At 44.9% G+C, this 20,734-nt stretch overlaps 1 protein-coding gene across 1 annotated transcript in view; it reads right to left on the bottom strand.

The window, feature by feature from the left end:
- The window catches only part of LOC133408904 (kinesin-like protein KIF3B), a 48,263-nt gene extending 34,021 nt beyond the window's left edge, over positions 1–14,242 (bottom strand). Inside the window, 7 exon segments of the mRNA XM_061688271.1 lie at positions 3,777–3,882; positions 5,988–6,104; positions 10,386–10,504; positions 10,650–10,772; positions 12,478–12,579; positions 12,781–13,743; positions 13,745–14,242. Of these exon segments, the coding sequence (XP_061544255.1) occupies positions 3,777–3,882; positions 5,988–6,104; positions 10,386–10,504; positions 10,650–10,772; positions 12,478–12,579; positions 12,781–13,743; positions 13,745–14,167 (1,953 nt within the window). The 5' untranslated portion in view covers positions 14,168–14,242.
- Between the last annotated feature and the right edge of the window lie 6,492 nt (positions 14,243–20,734).

Here is a 20,734-nt window from a genome sequence, read left to right as displayed (position 1 = left end):
AAAAATGTAGAGCACTAATATTTCAAGGGTTCTTGCAGATGAAGAGAAATATTCATTATAATTTTGAAGTACATCGGGTGAAAATGGCTCCCAGCAGAGAACTTACAAGGGACATACATATACTTACTTGACCACAGCTACCCTTGAACACTTAGACCTTGTAAGATTGTCATTGTGACATTAAGAACTAGAGTGCCGTGAAAAAGTATTTGGCCCCTTCTCAATTTTTTTTATTTTTGCATAGTTTCCCCACTTTGTTTAAGATCGTCAACAAATGAAAATATCAGACAAATATAACAACAAGTGACCTTAAAATGTTTTTTTTTTTTTTTTTAAATAGTGGTTTCATTTATTAAGGAAAAAAAACTATTAAAAATTACCTGACCCTGTGTGAAAATGTAATTACTCTCCTGTAAATCATGAATTAATTGTAGCTAATCACAACTTTTGGTTTCACTGATCACACCCAAGCCTGATTACCTATAGACCTGTTATATCAAGAAATCCCTGATACAGAACCTGTCTGACAAAAGTTCTATATAAAAAAAAAAAAAAAAAAAAAAAAAAAAAAAAAAAAGCTGCAACAATATTACACTATTCAAACAAATTCAAGAAATAAAGTCATTGACATCTAGCACTCTGGAAAGGGTTACAAAGCCATTTCTAAAGCTTTACGATTCCAGAGAGCCATAAGGAGAGCCATTCTCCTCACATGGAGAAAACATGGAACAGTGGTGCACCTTCCTAGGAGTGGCCGGCCTACAAAAATGACCCCAAGAGCACAGTGACGACTAGGTCAGCAAAGCAACCTAGGACAACATCTATAGTACTGCAGGCCTCCCTTGCCTCAGTTAAGGTCAGTGTCCATGACAGAACAATAAGGAAGAGACTGGGCAAAAATGGCATCCATGGCAGAGTTCCAAGGCGAAAACTACTGCTGACCAAAAAGAACATAACTCCTCGGATTCCCAAGTGTTTTGGGAGAATATTATATGGACTGGCGAGATGAAAGTTGAGCTTTGTGGAAGTTGTGTGTCTCACAGTAAATGTAGCACAGAATTTCAGAAAATGAACATCCTGCCAACAGTCAAACATGGTGGTGGCAGTGTGATGGTTGTGGTCTGCTTTGCTCCTTCAGGACCTGGTTAACTTGCTGTGATTGTTAGAACCAGGAATTCTGCTCTTTAACAGAAAATCCTGAATCCTGTTCACCCATCAGTTTGTGACCTCAAGTTGAAGGGCACGTGGGTTCTGCAGCAAGATAACGATCCAAAACACACCAACAAGTCAACTTCTGAATGGGTTAAAAAACTAAATAAAGGTTTTGGAGTTGCCTAGTCAAAGTCCAGACTTCAATCCGATTGAAATGCTTTGGCATGACGTTAAAAAGGCCGTTCATGCTCGAAAACCCTCAATTTTTGCTGAATTAAAACAATTCTGCAAGGAAGAGTGGGCCTCAACACTCATTGAAAGTTCTAGAAAACGCTTGATTTCAGTTGTTGCTGCTGAGGATAGCCCAAGCAGTTATTAGGTTTAGGGGGCTATTATTTTACACACGGCCAGGTAACTTCGAATTATTATTTTTTCCTTAATAAATTAAATCACTATTTAAAAAAACAGTTTTAAGTTCACTTGTGTTGTTATATTTGTCTGATATATATATTTTTTTTTATAATCTTAAACATCGTTTGACCCAGGACCCATCGTTCTGCTGGGGGATTTCAATGCTCACGTGGCCAATGACAGTGAGACCTGGAAGGGCATGATTGGGAGGAACAGGCCCCCCCGATCAGAACCCAAGGTGGTGTTCTGTTATTGGACTTCTGTGATCATCACGGATTATCCATAACGAACACCATGTTCAAGCATAAGGGTGTCCACACAGTGCACTTGGCACCAGGACACCCTAGGTCGCAGTTCGATGATCGACTTTGTGGTCGTGTAATCGGACTTGCGGCCGCATGTCTTAGACACTCGGGTGAAGAGAGGGGCGTAGCTGTCAACTGATCACCACCTGGCCGGTCCGACGTGGCAGGCCCAAACGTATTGTTAGGGTCTGCTGGGAATATCTGGCAGAATCCCCTGTCAGAAGGAGTTTCAACTCCCACCTCCGACAGAACTTTGCTCATGTTCCGGGGGAGGCGGGCGGGGGACATCGAGTCAGAGTGGACCATGTTCCGTGAGTCCATTGCTGAGGCGGCCGACCGGAGCTGTGGCCGTAAGGTGGTCGGTGCCTGTCGTGGCTGCAATCCCCGAACCCGTTGGTGGACACCAGCGGTGAGGGATGCTGTCAAGCTGAAGAAATAGCCTTATTGGGACTTTTTGGCCTGTGGAACTCCTGAGGCAGCTGATGGGTACCAGCTGGCCAAGCAGAATGCAGCTTTGTTGGTCGCTGAAGCAAAAACTTGGGTATGGGAGGAGTTCGGTGAGGCCATGGAGAAAGACTTCCGGACGGTTTCGAGGAAATTCTGGTGCACCATCCAGCGTCTCAGGAGAGGAAAGCAGTGCACCACCAACACTGTGTATCGTGGGGATAGGGCGCTGCTGACCTCGACTCGGGACGTTGTGAGTCGGTGGGGCGAATACTTCGAAGACCTCCTCAATTCCTCCGACACGCCTTCCCATGAGGAAGCAGTGTGTAGGTTCTCTGAAGTGGGCTCCGGATGGTGTGTTCCAACTACAGGGGGATCACACTCCTCACCCTTCCTGGTAAGGTCTATTCAGGGGTGCTGGAGAAGAGGGTCCGTCGGGAAGTCGAATCTCTGATTCAGGAGGAGCAGTGTGGTTTTCGTCCTGGCCGTGGAACAGTGGACCAGCTCTACACCCTCGGCAGAGTCCTCGAGGATGCATGGGAGTTCATGTTTTGTGGACTTTGAGAAGGCGTCCGACCGTGTCCCTCGGGGAGTGCTGTGGGGGGTGCTTCGGGAGTATGGGGTACCCAACCCCCAGATACGGGCTGTTCAGTCCAGTCTTAGAGAGAGAGTGAGAAGCTTGGTCATCCTCAAGGGGCTCAGAGTAGAGCCGCTGCTCCTCCACATCGAGAGGAGCCAGATGAGGTGGCTGGGGCATCTGATTTGGATGCCTCCCGCACACCTCCCTGATGAGGTGTTCCGGGCATGTCCCACCTGGAGGAGACCCCGGGGACGACCCAGGACACGCTGGAGAGACTACGTCCCTCGGCGGGCCTGGGAACGCCTCTGCATCCCCCCGGAAGAGCTGGATGAAGTGGCTGGGGATTGGGAAGTCTGGGCGTCCCTGCTAAAGCTACTGCCCCCGCGACCCGACATCGGATAAGCGGTAGAAAATGGATGGATGGATGGAATCTTAAACATTCATGTGGGGTAACTATGCCAAAATATAAGAATTTGCGAAAGGAACCATTACTTTTTCACAGCACTGTCGAGTTGGCAGAGCACTGTGCCGAGTAGGAACATGTAGGTTGACCATTGAATTCAGCCACAATGGCTGTTTTGCATTAGATACTAAGGGAGCAGTGACGATGTTGCTTTGACATAGGAGAATTATAAGTACAAAACACTTTGAGCAACTTTTCATGCTTAAGCTGTAATGTTAAATCTTAAGTGTATGGGAATTATTTCATTCAGTTCAATCTAACAGTTAAAGGCTGATAGTTTGAAAGTTATGACTTAAAATGTCATTGTGTGGTTTGAAAAGGTGCCAAAGCATTTGTTTCAAGGTCATATTTAGTTTGAGGTGTGGTTCATGTGTAAAAAGATGAATTGAAAGAGAAAGTTAAGAGTATGAGGTACAGTTACTTTGTATCTCATGTCAAGGCTGATCATCATGGCCATGCAAGCATGGTGACTTAGAGGTCTTCTGAATCCCAAAGCAGACTGAGGTCTGCTCATCATCCGAGGATCACTGAACACAAATGTGTATTTAACTATTAGCTATACAGTAGATACAGCAATATACAAACTCTAATTCCAATGAAGTTGGGAAGTTGTGCAAAACGTAAATACAAACTGAGCACAGTGACTTGCAAATCCTATTTAATTGAATTCACTACAAAGGGAAGATATTTAATGTTCAAACTGATTAACATTGTTTTGTTGCAAAAATATTCTCATTTTGAATTTGATACCTCCAACACGTTCCAAAAAACCTCGGACAGGGGTAACAAAAGACTGGGAAAGTTGAGGAATGCTCAAAAAAATACCTGTTTAAAACATTCCACAGGCAAACAGGTTAACTGGAAGCAGGTGAGTGTCACCATTTTGGGTGGTGCTAAAATCTAGCCTTCCCCACTGTATAAAAACCGAGCACCCTTGGCTCTAATTCCATGCAGGGGCCACACAATTCAAAAAGACTTTCCTGAAGTGTAATGTTCTTTGTGTTATTTGGGCTAAAGTGTTTTTGCCGTCTGACCCCACGCACGTTGAGTTGTGAGAGCCAGCAACGAACCAGAAGGGATCCTCCACCCCGCAGCCCCTTGCCAGCAGTTTCAAGTAGCCGCGGAGGTCCGGTGCAACAGCATTAGGGTTGTCATCCACACACATCACAGGGTGAAAAGGAGGGGAGAGAAAAAAAATAAATAAATAAAAATTCATCCTGCACCTCAGCGGCCACTTCTCTCCCCGCTTAGGAGGAGCCGTGTACATCTTTGACTGACAGGTGAAAGTTCCAGGGAGGTGGGGGCTTTTCAGAGCATTCAGCGACACGGTCACAGCGTCTGGAACCTGACATAATGTCTTCATTCTTGACCATTTTGAAGCCTGATTTCACATACTTTGCCTTTTTTTTTATCCATTGATTCATTATCCAGCTTATTAACAAGACTCTTTTCCGTTATGTGTCAAATTTACAAGAAATTTTTTTGGTCTGTTTGGATGCACTTTTAATACCTTGTTTTTGTAGTGTGCGCAATTGAATATAGACTGAAAAGGATTTTCAATTCATTGTATTTGTTTTTTATTTGTTTTACACAACATCAACTTCATTGGAATTGGGGTTTGTATATAAACCGGAGACTGTGTATCACATCGTGGGTAAATGTGTTGTTGTAACAGGGGTGGGCCACATCCGGCCCGTTGATCATTTAAATCCGGCCCACCAAAGATTGGTACAGAATCGCCCAAATCATATCAAAATCATGACTGCATTCATTTGACCTTGTCCTGTAATGCCCAGTGGTTCCACCAGGTAACGCAGTAGGTACAGTGATGCATTGACTTGACTTTGGCTGTTCTGTGTTTACTCTGCTGCTGCTCTGAACCCTTCTTCAACCGTGAGTGGGCCAAAGAAAAGAAAAGTCGACAGTGAGTGTCGAGTGTTTAATATAGAATGGACTACTAAATACCTTTTCACTGAAGTCCGGTCAAAGGCTGTATGTCTAATTTGTTAAGAAACCATTGCGGTTTTAGAGGAATATAATATCAACCGTCACATCCTACAGATCCCATCTGAGTGATGAACACCTCAGATGTGTTCTGAGAATTGCCACAACAAAACTAACAGCAGACTTTGATGCGCTAGCAAAAAAAAAAAGGTGATCAACAAAACAACACAGTTCCCATTAAAAGTAAATCCAACTATTGCCTACAATGCCTTTTTTTGTTGTGTTTATTTTTTATATGTGAGCACTTGGTCCTGGCTTGGCCCGCCTGTCAAATTTTAAGTCAATGTGGCCCCTGAGCCAAAACGTTTGCCCACCCCTGTTCTACAAGTTCACTTGAAATATCATTTAATGTGCCGAGTAGTCAGAGTGAAGACTAGAACGTGAACCGGAACAAAGTTGATCAAATACAAGGGAAAAACTCATGTAATTTATATCTTTTCAATACTTTTGTCCACCTCATCCTGCTGAGAGAAGAAAATGTATCTAATTGCTGAACTAAAATGGAAATCACAACTGGTTAAGTCTGCTTCCTGAGCACTGTCAAAGTTCAATCAAGCAAGGTACTCATTTGCATATGACTAAATGACAAATGCACTAAAATTGATGAGACACATAATATTGGACTTACTGCTCAATGCGTGTGATAGGCATCATCTTCCAGTATTCATTCTCTTCGTCAAAATAAGCTCTGGTGACTGTTTTGTTCTTGTCCTCCAGTGGAATGAAATTGTCAATCATCTGAGACCTAATAGGAAAAACAATCAGACAAGCATGAGAAATCTGAAAAAAAGACACTGCATCAATTTTCTTTGCATTCATATGGCTCACCGAGTGCTATTTATTAACAGAAAGTCTAGTGGATTAAAAAAAAATACTACAGTGTATTGTACCTATATTCAGAATTTAAATAATTAATGGTATGATTAACAAATTTATCTGATAGCACCAGACATGGAATCGGATAAATTCTTCTCAATTAGTATGCGTGTGGCAATCTTGGGAAAGTTCATTTTCTACGTGAATTTGTTCAAAGTTCAATTCACTGATACATCCATCAACTAGTTCAGTTCAGAGTTCATAAATCTAAATTTTGAACGAAGCTCACCATACCAAAATGAGCTAGTTTATTTTTTTGTTTTTTCTCAAAATGTTGCTGATGGGCCATTACCCTCAAAATACTAACATTTCATTTCCCCATTGTTGACACCCATTCTGTCCACACTAGTAGCAAGCTGCAGCTTTCACCCGACAATTTCAAAAACATGAGGAAAAACACGTTGCTTGAATTATCTTTTTTTAAATGAGGAATTGAAACAAAAACAGGACTTTTGTCCTTAATATGCAAACAAGAACACACAACACAGTAGACGGGAACAATGGTGAAAGGGCATCAGTAACTTTTCATTCCTCACAGCTCTGGCTGACTACACGGTAACGCGCTCTCTAGTATTGTCTTTGTTTTTGTGTTTTTCGTCCGTCTTTGGAGACCTTACACGACTCACTTACACAAGGGGAGACCTGCTAACCATCAAGGAGGCTACTCCTGACTTTCTGTCACCAACTTTCGAAAATCCGCTCAGTTTTTTCCCCGAGTTACTCACCGGAGCGGCGTCCGCGGTTTTCGGCGCATGGATGCGGAAGCGGCGCCACAGAGGAAAACGAGCCGGCATTCAGGTGAAACTCCGCAAGAAAGGACACAGATTGGCGTTCCCGTCGATCCACCTCGCGAATGTACGCTCCCTACCCAACAAAATGGACGAGCTTCATCTTCTGTTAAAGACCAGTAAAGACTTCGGACGTTCCGCGGCCATGTGCTTCACGGAGACCTGGCTTTGCGACGCTACAGGCCTGTCGCTTTGACATCTGTGGTCATGAAGTCTTTTGAACGTCTCGTGCTGGACCACCTCAAGAGTGTCACAGGTCCCCTGCTGGACCCCCTGCAGTTTGCCTACCAAGCGAACAGGTCTGCGGATGATGCAGTCAACATGGGACTGCACTTCATCCTAGAACACCTCGACAGTGCAGGGACCTACGCGAGGATCCTGTTCGTGGACTTCAGCTCAGCGTTCAACACCATCATCCCTGAACTCCTTTCAACCAAGCTTCTCCAGCTCAGCGTCTCACCTGCCATCTGCCAGTGGATTTACAGCTTTCTGACGGGCAGGACACAGCAGGTCAGGCTGGGGGAGGCCACCTCATCCACACGCAGCATCAGCACTGGGGCGCCCCAAGGTTGTGTCCTCTCTCCGCTGCTCTTCTCTCTCTACACGAACGACTGCACCTCAGCGAACCCGACTGTCAAGCTCCTGAAGTTTGCAGATGACACCACTGTCATCGGCCTCATCAAGGACGGTGACGAGTCCGCATATCGACAGGAAGCGGAGCGGCTGGAGCTGTGGTGCGGCCGACACAACCTGGAGCTGAACACGCTCAAGACGGTAGAGATGATCGTGGACTTCAGGAGGCATCCTTCGCCACAGCTCCCCCTCACGTTGTCCAGCTGCCTTGTGTCAACCGTCGAGACCTTCAAATTCCTGGGAATTACAATCTCTCAGGACCTGAAGTGGGCGAACAACATCAACTCCGTCCTCAAAAAGGCCCAGCAGAGGATGTACTTCCTGCGGCTTCTGAGAAAGCACGGCCTGCCATCGGAGCTGCTGAGACAGTTCTACACAGCGGTCATCGAATCAGTCCTGTGTTCTTCCATCAGAGTCTGGTTTGGTGCCGCTACAAAAAAGGACAAACTCTGACTGCAACGGACAATCAAAACTGCTGAAAGGATTGTCGGTACCCCCCTACCCACCATTGAGGACTTGCACGCTGCCAGAACTAAGACAAGGGCGTGCAAAATCCTCTCGGACCGTCTGCACCCCGGTCACCGGCTCTTCCAGCTCCTTCCCTCAGGTAGGCAGCTACCGATCAACGCAAACTAGAACTAGTAGACATTCCAACAGCTTCTTCCCTCTTGCGATCAACTTCTTAAACACCTAACCTATAATTCCATTACAACAAGCTGGCAATTTTTTGACTTGAGTTCGTTGTCACATTTCTGTGGGGCCAATTATGTATTACTCGTGCACTCACTGTAGTTGTTTCGCCATGCTGCACTATTTGCATATACTGGCCACTCATGCCAGAGTAGCATCTGCTCAATTTGCACACTGATTGAGGAGTATCTGTAACATTTGCACAACCAACATTGTCCCAGATGATCGCACTACTCGTCACTTTAAACCGCATACACTCCTTGAAGTCTCACCGCCCTTTGCACAATGGTCATTGCACCGCACTCCACACACCCACCCGGCCGCACCCGCGACCACAACCACACCTCTGACTTCTGTGTTAACCATCCATGAACAGGATGTGAGACGCATCTTCAAACAACAGAAGATTAACAAAGCGACAGGCCCCGACCATGTGTCCCCATCCTGCCTCAAAGTCTGCGCGGACCAGCTCGCTCCAGTCTTCACTCAGATCTTTAACAGATCTTTGGAAATGTGCGAAGTTCCATCCTGTTTCAAACGCTCCACCATCAATCCAGTCCCCAAGAAACCTCATGCTTCCCGGCTTCAACATTCATCGAGCGGACCGCGACATGGAATCATCGGGGAAAACGAAGGGCGGCGGGATATGCCTCCATATAAACGAAAAATGGTGTACGGACGTCACGGTGCTCAGCACACACTGCAGCCCGCATTTGGAGTCCCTGTTTTTGAACTGTAAACCATTTTACTCGCCACGTGAGTTTGCATCGTTTATACTGGCTGGAGTCTATATTACACCGCAAGCTAACACTAACGCCGCATTGCTAACGCTCGCCGAACAAGTCAACGAAATTGAAAAAAAACACCCTGACACACCCCTCATTATTCTCGGGGACTTTAACAAAGCTAAACTCAACCACGAACTCCCTAAATACAAGCAGCACATCGATTGTCCTACCAGGGAAAATAATACTTTAGACCACTGCTACACTACGGTAAAAAACGCATACCGTGCTATACCTCGTGCAGCCCTGGGCTCGTCTGATCACTGCTTAATTCACTTAATACCGACGTACAAGCAAGAACTTAAATGTGCGAAGCCTACAGTGAAAACAGTCAAAAAGTGGACCAATGAAGCAAGCAATATTAGTCGTTTGAACTGCTCTAAGTGCTAGAGGACTCTGCATCTTTTTGCACAATTGTTTTTTGTCAATGTCTTGATGTCCCCAAAGTGTTCTGTAAATTGACTGTCTGTTGTACTAGAGCGGCTCCAACTACCGGAGACAAATTCCTTGTGTGTTTTGGACATACTTGGCAAATAAAGATGATTCTGATTCTGATTCTGATTAACAAAATATTTTATCTGTTCTTACATTACAAAACAAAATAAATTCCACATGACTGTGATCATAAAGAAGTTTAACTAAATCATTCTAATACAAATAATAATTTCCCTAGCAATCAATTTTACAATTATGTACTCTATTACAAAAGAACCGCCAAAGAACACATTCACTCCCATTTAACCAGTGTCCCTGAACGCACCTCGTATTCTCACGCAGCTGCGACGTGCCTGCCATGAATGGCGACCGTGGCCTCACTGAATCAGTTGATAAATACAGCGTTTATCTGTCGACATATGAAGGCTCATATATAGTGTGTTTAGGCTTTGTCCTGGAAGTCCCTAACAAAACCAGGCATTCGAATGAAAATGACCTGTTGTTCGAAAAACGTTTTTTGACGCCAGAATGAGCGCATTCTCAGTTACGTTCATGATGCAGAAATGAACTAAGTTCAATTCACTTTTGCACAAAATATGAACTTTCGTTCATTGAACTCGGTGGGGTACAACACTGGTCACGGGTGTAATATGCGGGCCCTATACTTACAATCCATAAGACTGATCGGTTGAGAAAAGAAGATAATTAAGCTGATCACAGTAACCTGTTTTCAGGGTGATACGGCCATGAAACAACTTGACATTAGAAACAGTTTGGTTCCAAGTATGAGGGACAAAGTATAAGTCAATAGGTCCATACTTGAGTTTAAGCTCCCATGTGAGCTTGTTCTGGTTCTGTTCTAGCTGCTGGCGTTTACTGATGTGTGCCTCCTGGATGTCATGTATTTCTGCCTTCACAGCCTCCAGTTTGGCAAACAACTGAAGGGCAAAGAGGAAAGCAGGATTAGAAATTTCACATATTTCCAAACAAGTCATTTTAAATCCCAGCCTGGTATCATTCTAACACAGAGAAGCAATGCTGGAGTTGAAACTTAGCAGCAACTTCATGTTCATTCAAGTTTACCTTTTTCACTTTCTTGGTTTTAATGTCAACTTCTTGTTGTAGAGAACTGTAGGTCTCTCTTAGCTCCAAAGTCTCCTCATCTCGACACTCCATCTGCTGACGCATCTCTTGCTCTCTCGATTTCTGGAAAAACAAATGGATGGTTTCATTACCTCAGACTGAACTACATGTCTTACTATGATGAAAATATCTTAGTGAGTTTTGTTTCGTTTTTTTATATGGACATCCCAAGAATATTGGACAAACCAGATACATTGCTTTAAGTGTTTTAGCAAGTGTATTGTACAAGTATATTGCAACAGTATGCATGCAATGGACTAATATTCAGCTTTTTTTATTTTTTTTGTTTTAACTGTCCTGTTCAGCTGCATGGCTTTGCAGATTGATGGATCTGTATGCCTTTGTGCTGGAACAGTTTTGCTGGGCAACAGGGGCGTTTGAAATACTCCCTCTGCATATTTTTAAATGTTGTAATTATTCTGATGTTTTATTTAAAATGCAGCCGGACAGTAAACGGTTTTAGGGGACAGACAGAGGGACAGAGTGGACAAGGGAATAGGCGTGAGAACCACAGCAGGACAATAGTGAGACTGTCTAGATATTTGAGCACACGTAACATTACAACAGTCCAACCGTGTTCTTATTTGTGGAACGGGGGAGACCCAGTGAAGACATGCAATAACTAACCAAGCGAACAAGATGAGAGAGAATCGAAAAGGGCAAGACAGGATGTGGGTCCAAAGACCCCAAAGAGGAAAATTATTGGATCGCGTTTTCCCGTGCCCGGACGCGGGTCACCGGGGCCCCCCTCTGGAGCCAGGCCTAGAGGTGAGGCTCGAAGGCGAGACCCTAGTGGCCGGGCCTGTACCCATGGGGCCTGGCCGGGCACACCCCGAAAGGGTAACGTGGGTCCCCCTTCCCATGGGTCCACCACCTGTGGGAGGGGCCATAGAGGTCGGGTGCATTGTGAGCTGGGCGCAGACCGAAGGCTGGGACCTTGGCGATCCGATCCCCGGCTACAGAAGCTGTCTCTAGGGACGTGGAACGTCACCTCTCTGGGAGGGAACAAGCCCGAGCTTGTGTGCAAGCTCGAGAAGTTCCGACTAGCTATAGTCGGGCTCACCTCCACACACAGCTTGGGCTCTGGTACCAGTCCTCTCGAGAGGGGTTGGACTCTATTCCACTCTGGAGTTGCCCACGGTGACGCGGCGCCGACCAGGTGTGGGTATACTTATTGCCTCCCGGCTCGGCGCGTGTACATTGGGCTCACCCCGGTGGACGAGAGGGTACCCTCCCTCCGCCTTCGGGGTTCTGACTGTTGTTTGTGCCCCAGGAGTCAAGGCAAGTGAAATGTGAAAACCCACCACCCACCCTATGACTATGGTTACCAGGTCCCCAACATGGCAACAATTATCCCTGTACCGTGATTGTGTGTAGTGCATTAAAATTTGAGAGACTAGTGGGGGTGAGGCGAGACCATCACAGGCCAATAATGACCCGTAACAGTCACTCCCACCCAGGCCAACCAGTTCCCCAAAGGATGCGCCAATGTATGTGGTGCATTAAAAATCTGCGGGGGAAAAGCATGGCTGAGTGTTCTCCCCCCCACAAACGAGTGCATGATGCATGCTGCCCCATCATGCCTAGTGCCAGTCCCCCAGGGGACCCTGAATGAGATGTGAGCACTAGTAATCTGCTGATAACAGAGGATGCTCCACTGCATGTCAATCAAATCATCTAGACAGCGATGACGCAGCATAGCAACAAACACTAGAGGAGCTTGGGGGCCTTTTACTTGCAGTCATCCAAATACTGTACTCATTAGTACCTGTTCAGCAATTTCTTGTCTTTTCAGCTCCAGCATCCTCTCCTGCTCGTTTGTATGATCCACAATGTTCTTCCCCCCAACTAGGAGTTTGCTCTCCATTGTCTGCAGGCACAAAAATAATTATAGGTATTTTACTTACATGACAGTTGGAGCGTGTTCAATAAGCTGTTTATTTTGTGACTTTAATACATGCAAATTAATGTTATATCATGCATTCAATACCAAATTTGATTACCATAACAATACAGTATGAATGACACAGACAACAGAAAGAGATGACATAATAGTAGGGGCCTACTTGACCTTAATTTTTGTTGCCAGCAGCTCTCCCTCCTTCTCCTCCCTTTTCAGGTCAGTCATTTTCTTCTCCTTCTCCTTCAGGAGTTGAACTTTCTCCTCAGCAACCAGGCTGTGATCTTCCATGATAGCTTTCCTCTCTCTCTCTAGCATCTCTTGCTGCTCCCTCCAATAATCCTCTTTGTTGTCCTCATCATCACCCTCATGCTCTTCTTCCTGATAATCACCGTTGCTACAATCGCAAGCCTTCCTATTTTGCCTCCTGTTTTTCTTTCCTGTACGCTTCTCCAGCTGTGCTTTCAGTCTCGCAATCTCCTCCTGAAACTTCCTGAGCTGGGCATCTTTGGGGTCCTCGTTGATGCATGGTGTATTCTTAATGTTCTTCGCTCTGTTGGAGTAGTGTAGTGTTGTTAAAGTCTCTTCCACATTGTAAGATGCTGGGCCAATGTTGGCGACCATGACTGTGCGGGCATTGCCCCCAAGAGAGTCCTGTAAAAGGCGGGTCAGTTTAGAATCTCTGTACGGTATGTGGCTACTCCTGCCATCCACTAAAGCGGATATGACATTCCCCAAAGCAGAAAGTGACAGGTTGATTTTAGTAGCTTCTTTCAGCCTCTCCCCGTGAGCCCCCGTCTTGGTCTGCCTTTCACTACCAGCTAGATCCACCAGATTGAGTTTGCCAACTCGGATATGGTTCTCTCCATCCACTCCCAGTTCACTGCATTCTACAGTGATTACAAAGATGGCATGAGAACGGGAGCTGTGTTCATTCATGTTCGTGGAGCCCACTGAGCGATTCTGATTGCCCACATTCATGACATTTTCAATCTCCTCTTTACTCTTGGTGACAAACGATGACAGATTTTTAACATAGACGCCAGTATCCGGTCTTTCTCTCAGCTCAAGATGGCGTGATTGGTCCTTGCAGAGTAAATCTCTGATCTCTTCTTGATAAATCTCTAGATATGACTGCTCGCACCAGGTACTGCTGATTTTGAGATCTTGAAATATGAGTGAAAATGTGGTCAAAAGAGTTAGGGATAACTCCTCTCCTGTCTAGATCATTTCTTGTGCCCTCCATGGTGTATGTTTTTCCTGTGCCTGTTTGTCCATATGCAAAAATGGTTCCATTAAATCCTTGTAGAACGGAATCCACAAGGGGCCTAAAGCTTTCAGCATATAGCTCTTTTTGCGTTGACTTCCAGTCGTAGACTGAATCAAAAGTAAACACTTTTGAGGATTTGCAGCCCAACGATTCTCTCTGGTTCCTGACAATAATTTGTCGTAATTTTACATCAACTGAGACCACACTCTCAAATGTGGCTGCCCTTTCTTTGTCATTCATAGGACGACAACGCACCACAACTTTTATAGACTCAGAGTTAGTGGACATTTTGGACTAGACTGGAGGGGATGCTAAACTCATGCAGGTCAGCAAGCTCTATCATATGCCTTTCTAGTGAAATGATTCAACTTAAAGCACAGATCAAAACCTCCTGAAGAAACAAAAGACAAATTGTTATTTGTAAAAACTGTTATATACAATAATCAAGCTAAAAGCCAGCACAGATGATCATGGTGCCACCACAATCAAGATATTTATTGTTTGCTGTGCCAAATAAACACATTTTGTCAGAAGAGAACTTCTTTAAACTGTAGACTTAGCGGTGTTAAATGAAACGGCACAGAGCCTCAACATAAAGCCTTTCCTCTGCGGTTTTACCACTTGAAGACGACTTGGTCTTTTTCCATTGTTCCAGAGTATATGCCCAGAAAATTGAAGGCCTAACCTTACTTTTTGTGGGCTAGCAAATTGTCAGTAGATTGGTGAAAGCACTATAAACAATATACACACTCATCAATCTAAGCTTTGAGCTTTACACACGCACACATAATGTAAATAACACCAAATTTTAAACTTACCTGAACATTTAGGGAACCCTGTACTGTTTTTAGTCTGTATATGTGTGTCATAGTTCATTATAGGTACGAAACTTTAAAAGTCACCGGCAATAAACCTTCCCAACAATATGTACGTTGTACTCAAGCCACCACGTGTATTTGGCCATTCATTTGACGAAACCAGTAACCGTGTCAAATGTTACCACGGCCGTTTCTGACGTTTGGCTTTCTTTCTAACCAAACGTCACTACATCAGAGAGGGGTTCGAACATAGACAACCAGACTAGATACACCGATGCGTTGTAGCTTCCCGGCATACCGACGTGTCTACGTGGCGGTCATGTTGGGGAGGTCGAGGTTCCCATCAAAGGCAATGCATGTACGTTGAAATTAAGTCGTAACTTGTTCATTTCTCAACCGATTTTCATGAGGTTCACTTTTTTTGTCAGCGACAAAGAAAAGAAAAGGCCGAAAAATATTTTTACCTACCGGCATCTTTTCTCTTAAGGTTATCTTGACCCTCATAGTTTAGCGTCACCGTAGGCACGCAGCCCCAAAAACGTGCATCGTATCTATCTCTTCATATATATGGCTTAGACGTGTGCATCTCATTTCTATATTTGGAACTTCCTAGGTCCTCGCTGCTGCTAGCTCCTTCCATCCATCGAGGAGCGAAGATATTTACAGTGAAGCGACGCAGGACGGACTTAGGGATGTTTTTTTTTTTTGGGACACACACACTGTGGGTAAGGAAAGTATTCAGAACCCCTTCAATTTTTCACTCTGTGTTACATTGCAGCCATTTCCTAAAACCATTTAAGTCCCCCACCCCCAGCTCCCTTCTCATTAATGTAAACACAGCACCCCATATTAACAGGAAAAAACGGAATTGTTGAAATGTTTGCAGATTTATTAAATAAGAAAAACTGAAATATCACACAGCCGTAAGTATTCAGATCCTTTGCTGTGACATATATTTAACTCGGGTGCTGTCCATTGTTTCTGATCATCCTTGAGATGGTTCTACTCCTTCATTGGAGTCCAGCTGTGTTTGATTATACTGGTTGGACTTGATTAGGAAAGCCACACACCTGTATATATAAGACCTTACCGCTCACTTTGCATGTCAGAGCAAATGAGAATCATGAGGTCAAAGGAACTTGCATAAAGAGCTCAGAGACAGAATTGTGGCAAGCCACAGGTCTGGCAAAGGTTACAAAAAAAAATTTATGCTGCACTTAAGGTTCCCAAGAGCACAGTGGCCTCCGTAATCCTTAAATGGAAGACGCTTGGGACAACAAGAACACTTCCAAGAGCTGGCCATCCGGCCAAACTGAGCAATTGGGGAAGAAGAGCCTTGGTGAGAGAGGGTAAAGAAGAACCCAAAGATCATTGTGGGTGAGCTGCAGCGATGCAGTCGGGAAATGGGAGAAAGTTCTAGAAAGTCAACCATCACTGCAGCCCTCAACCAGTCGGGGCTTTATGGCAGAGTGGTCTGATAGAAGCCTCTCCTCAGTGCAAGACACATGAAAGGCCGCATGGAGTTTGCTTTAAAAAAAAAAAAAAACACCTGAAGGACTCCAAGATGGTGAAAAATGTGATTCTCTGGTCTGATGAGACCAATATATAACTTTTTGCTCATCACCTGTCCAATACAGTCCCAACAGTGAAACATGGTGGTGGCAGCATCATGCTGTGGGGGTGTTTTTCCGCTGCAGGGACAGGACGACTGGTTGCAATCGAAGGAAAGATGAATGCAGCCAAGTACAGGGATATCCTGGACGAAAACCTTCTCCAGAGTGCTCAGGACCTCAGACTTGGCCGAAGCTTCACCTTCCAACAAGACAATGACCCTAAGCACACAGCTAAAATAATGGAGTGGCTTGACAACAACTCTTGTGACTGTTCTTGAATGGCCCAGCCAGTCCCCTGATTTAAACCCGAATGAGCATCTCTGGAGAGACCTGAAAATGGCTGTCCACCAATGTTCACCATCCAACCTGACAGAACTGGAGAGGATCCCCAAATCCAGGTGTGAAAAACTTGTTGCATCATTCCCAAAAACACCCATGGCTGTATTAGCTCAAAAGGATGCTTCTACAAATTACTGAACAAAGGGTCTGAATACTTATGGGTGTGTGATATTTCAGTTTTTCCTTTTTAATAAATCTGCAAAAAATTCAACAATTCTGTTTTTTTTCTGTAATATGTGGTGCTGTGTGTATATAGAGGAAAACAATTACTTTTTTTTCGCAAATGGCTGCAATATAACAAAGTGAAAACTTTAAGGGAGTCTGAACACTTTCCTTACCGTGTGTGTGTGTGTGTGTGTGTGTGTGTGTGTGTGTGTGTGTGTGTGTGGGCACGATGGCCGACTGGTTAGCACATCTCGCTCACACTTCTGGGGACCGATTGTGTGGAGTTTGCATGTTCTCCCCGTGCCTGGGTGGGTTTTCTCCGGGCACTCTGGTTTCCTCCCACATCCCAAAAACATGCGTGGTAGGTTGATTGAGGACTCTAAATTGCGCATAGGTGTGAATGTGAGTGCAACTGGTTGTTTGTTTCTATGTGCCCTGCGATTGGCTGGCGACCGGTTCAAGGTGTACCCCGCCTCGCGCCTGAAGATAGCTGGGATAGGCCCCAGCATCCCGTGACCCGAGTGAGGATAAGCGGTAAAGAAAGTGGATATATAGGAGACAAGACCTACAGCCTCCCTCTGCCTTCGGGTGGGGGACTTCCTTGTTCTGCTGGGTTACTTCAACGGTCACGTGGACGATGACAGTGAGACCTGGAATGGCGTGATAGGGAAGAACGACCGACTGGTTAGCACATCTTCCTTACAGTTCTGAGGACCAGGGTTCAAATCTCGGCCTTGTTTGTGTGGAGTTTGCATGTTCTCCCCGTGCCTGTGGGTTTTCTCCGGGTACTCCGGTGTCCTCCCACATTTCAAAAAACATGCATGGTAGGTGGATTGAAGACTCTAAATTGCCCTGTAGGTGCGAATGTGACTCCGACTGGTTGTTTGTTTATATGTGCCCTGTGATTGGCTGGTGACCAGTTCCTCTCGCCCGAAGATAGCTGGAATAGGCCCAGCATTCCCGCGACCCTTGTGAGGATAAGCGGTACAGAAAATTTATATATATAATATAGGTGACACTGCTAACTTTGGATACTGGGTACCGTGGTTCCCGGTCAGGGCAAAACTGTAACATCCAGGTGTCCTTATGTAAGACCCTTACACACAATGATAGTCATACCAGCTCAGACGTTGCCCAGGTCAACAAGGTCCACATCAAGTGTTGGGGAACCAGGACACTCTGGTGAGAAAGTACTGATGGAATGTGATGGAAAAATGTAAATAAGTTATGTGTTGTGCTTTTCTGCTTACTTCTAGTTAGAGAAATGTTTTATCACTGCGTGCAAGCTTTCTCCCACAGGATGAGTCATGTGCTTGCAGGTGCAAGGACAAATTTGAGCTGGAGTCTTCCTGTGTCTTGATAAGAAGTATAAAATTCTTCTACTGTCTCAACCACAACAAAGAGTGTTATGTGCTGATCACATGAGTTGCAACAAGCATGTATGCCCCCATCTTTTTGACGTTGTAACTCATGTGTAACAAGGGAACTGCCCTAAAGTAATAAAAAGAGAGAATCCGGCAGAGTGAACTCAGAAAATGGTTGGAGACTGTAACTAAGTACACTCTTGGCCGTTTTCTCCTTGCAAGTCTGAAAACTGAACTACCTCTGTGTCTCTTGATTTTGTGTTTAGGTGTCTTAAACCTGACAGAATGTCACTTTTGTAGTAACCCCTGTGAAAGGGGATACATGAATACAGAATGTGAGGAATGGAGTCTTTGGAACCCCATATTGAGTAAGAAACAACTATGTGCTCAGTGTTTAAATATCAGCAAGAGGAAATTGCTACCACAGTTGGAGATGGGCACAAAGATAGTATGCAAAGGGGAGCCAGGACACAAGGTCATTGTCGGGTAGATAAAGAAGTACTATCAGAATCCGTACTGGACGACATCAACACAGCACTGCTAAGCATGCCTAACAAGAACATCATCGAGATATATGCAGTGGTATTCGTTGCTCGCTGCTCCTCCACATCGAGCGGAGTCAGATGAGGTGGTTGGGGCATCTGATTCGGATGCCTCCCGGATGCCTCCCTGGTGAGGTGTTCAGGGCACGTACCACCGGGAGAAGACCCAGGACACGCTGGAGAGACTACATCTTTCGGCTGGCCTGGGAACGCCTTAGGATCCCCCCAGAAGAGCTGGATGCAGTGGCTGGGGAGAGGGAAGTCTGGGCATCCCTGCTAAAGCTACTTCCCCCGCGACCCGACCTCGGACAAGCTGTAGAAGATGGATGGATGGGTGGTTGGGTAGGTATTGGTTATCCTAGAGATGCTTGGTTACAAGATAAACAAATGGAAGGAGCAAGGGCAACCTCCATGGAAAATAAAGATCAAGGCAAAAATAAAGGCAACCCAGAGAGGTTAGTTTCCCAACAGAGCAAAGGCGTGAAACTTTAAGAACTGCCCAAGAAATGCAACAAGATGTCCACAGCCGAGGCACATGAGATTGCCATGCAAAGACTTACAGCCTTAGACTTACAAGCAAAGCACAGCAACCTCCCAGAAAAAGAACCAGTAGTCCCTAACAGTGGCAGATAGCCAAGCAAGCATGTCTAAGATAAGATGGACAGCACCAGGGTCCGACATGATTCACACCTACTGACTAAAGAACGACTAGTGAACGTCACAGGCACTATCCAGGAGGAAACAACAGGTGCCCAAGAATATATCAAGGAGATGGCCCCCAGGGATGAACTACACAATGAATGCCTCAGACAACAGAAGCCCAGTAAGGAGAATATACAGGAAAGGTTGAAAGGGGGGGGGGTGATGGCCTGCATCGGGTCCTGATCTCAATCCAATTTGAAATCTTTGGCACACAGCACACATCTGACACCGTTTAAAGTGCCTCTGATTAAACCCAAATAAAGTTCAGATGTTCTAATAGGCTTTTTACTGACACTTTTTTTCTTTTGCTTTCTAGCAGAAGCCTGAAAGTTTTGTGCTAACATTGACTAATATTTTGAACTTTTCCTAATTCCATCCACCTTGACGAAGGCCATAGTTTCATCTTTTTCCCCCTACGAAAAACAGCCGCAAAGCCAGATGCCGCCACCACAATGCTTCACTGAAGGTATGGTATTATTTTGGCGATGAGCTTCATTGTGTTTGTGCCAAATATACCTTTTGGAATGATGGCCAAAAAAACAATAACCTTGGTTTCATTGGAGCATAACACACTCTCAAGTGGTTTTGCAAAATACACTACAGCCAGCCTCGGATGTTTTCTTTGGTAAACAAGGTTATTTGCAACTGTACCCCATAGCCCATACATACGAAGAAGGGGGGAGACCTTTGGCACATGTACTAAACAGACAGTACTTGCTAGAAATTCCTGCAGCTCACTCAATGTTGCTCTGCCTCTTGGCAGCCTCCCTTACCAGTTTCCTCATCTTTTCCTCAATTTTAGAGGAATCTCCAGTTATTGGTAATGTCACTGTTGTGCCATACTGTATTTTCTCAATTTATTGATGACTGTCTTTACTGTGTTCAAGTTAATGCCTTGTAAATTTATTTGTACCCTTTGCCTGAGTGATAGCTTCGAACAAGGACATCCCTCCGATGCTGTGGAAGCTCTCCGTGGATCATGGCGTGTGCTGTTAGATGTGACTATAAGAATATCAGGAAGAGTCTAGTACATCTGAACTTTATTTGGGGTTAAGCAGAGGAAATTTAAATAGTGGCAGGTGTGTGCTGACTCTACTTAAACATGAGTTTGAATGTGATTTATTTCTGAACACAGCCACATTCCCAGTTACAAGAGGGTGTGCACACTTGTGCAACCATATTATCTCAGTGGCTTATTTTACCTCCCCTCTCTAAAATATATATATATTTTTTTTCCAAATGCGTGGTACAGGTTGTAGGTCACATTTATGGTAGAAAAGGTTTTGAAATGTTTTATATTGTTCTCTATTAC

Source organism: Phycodurus eques, chromosome 1 (assembly GCF_024500275.1).
Source record: "Phycodurus eques isolate BA_2022a chromosome 1, UOR_Pequ_1.1, whole genome shotgun sequence".
NCBI classification, from domain to species: Eukaryota; Metazoa; Chordata; class Actinopteri; order Syngnathiformes; family Syngnathidae; genus Phycodurus; species Phycodurus eques.
This window is presented reverse-complemented; position numbering and strand designations above follow the sequence as displayed.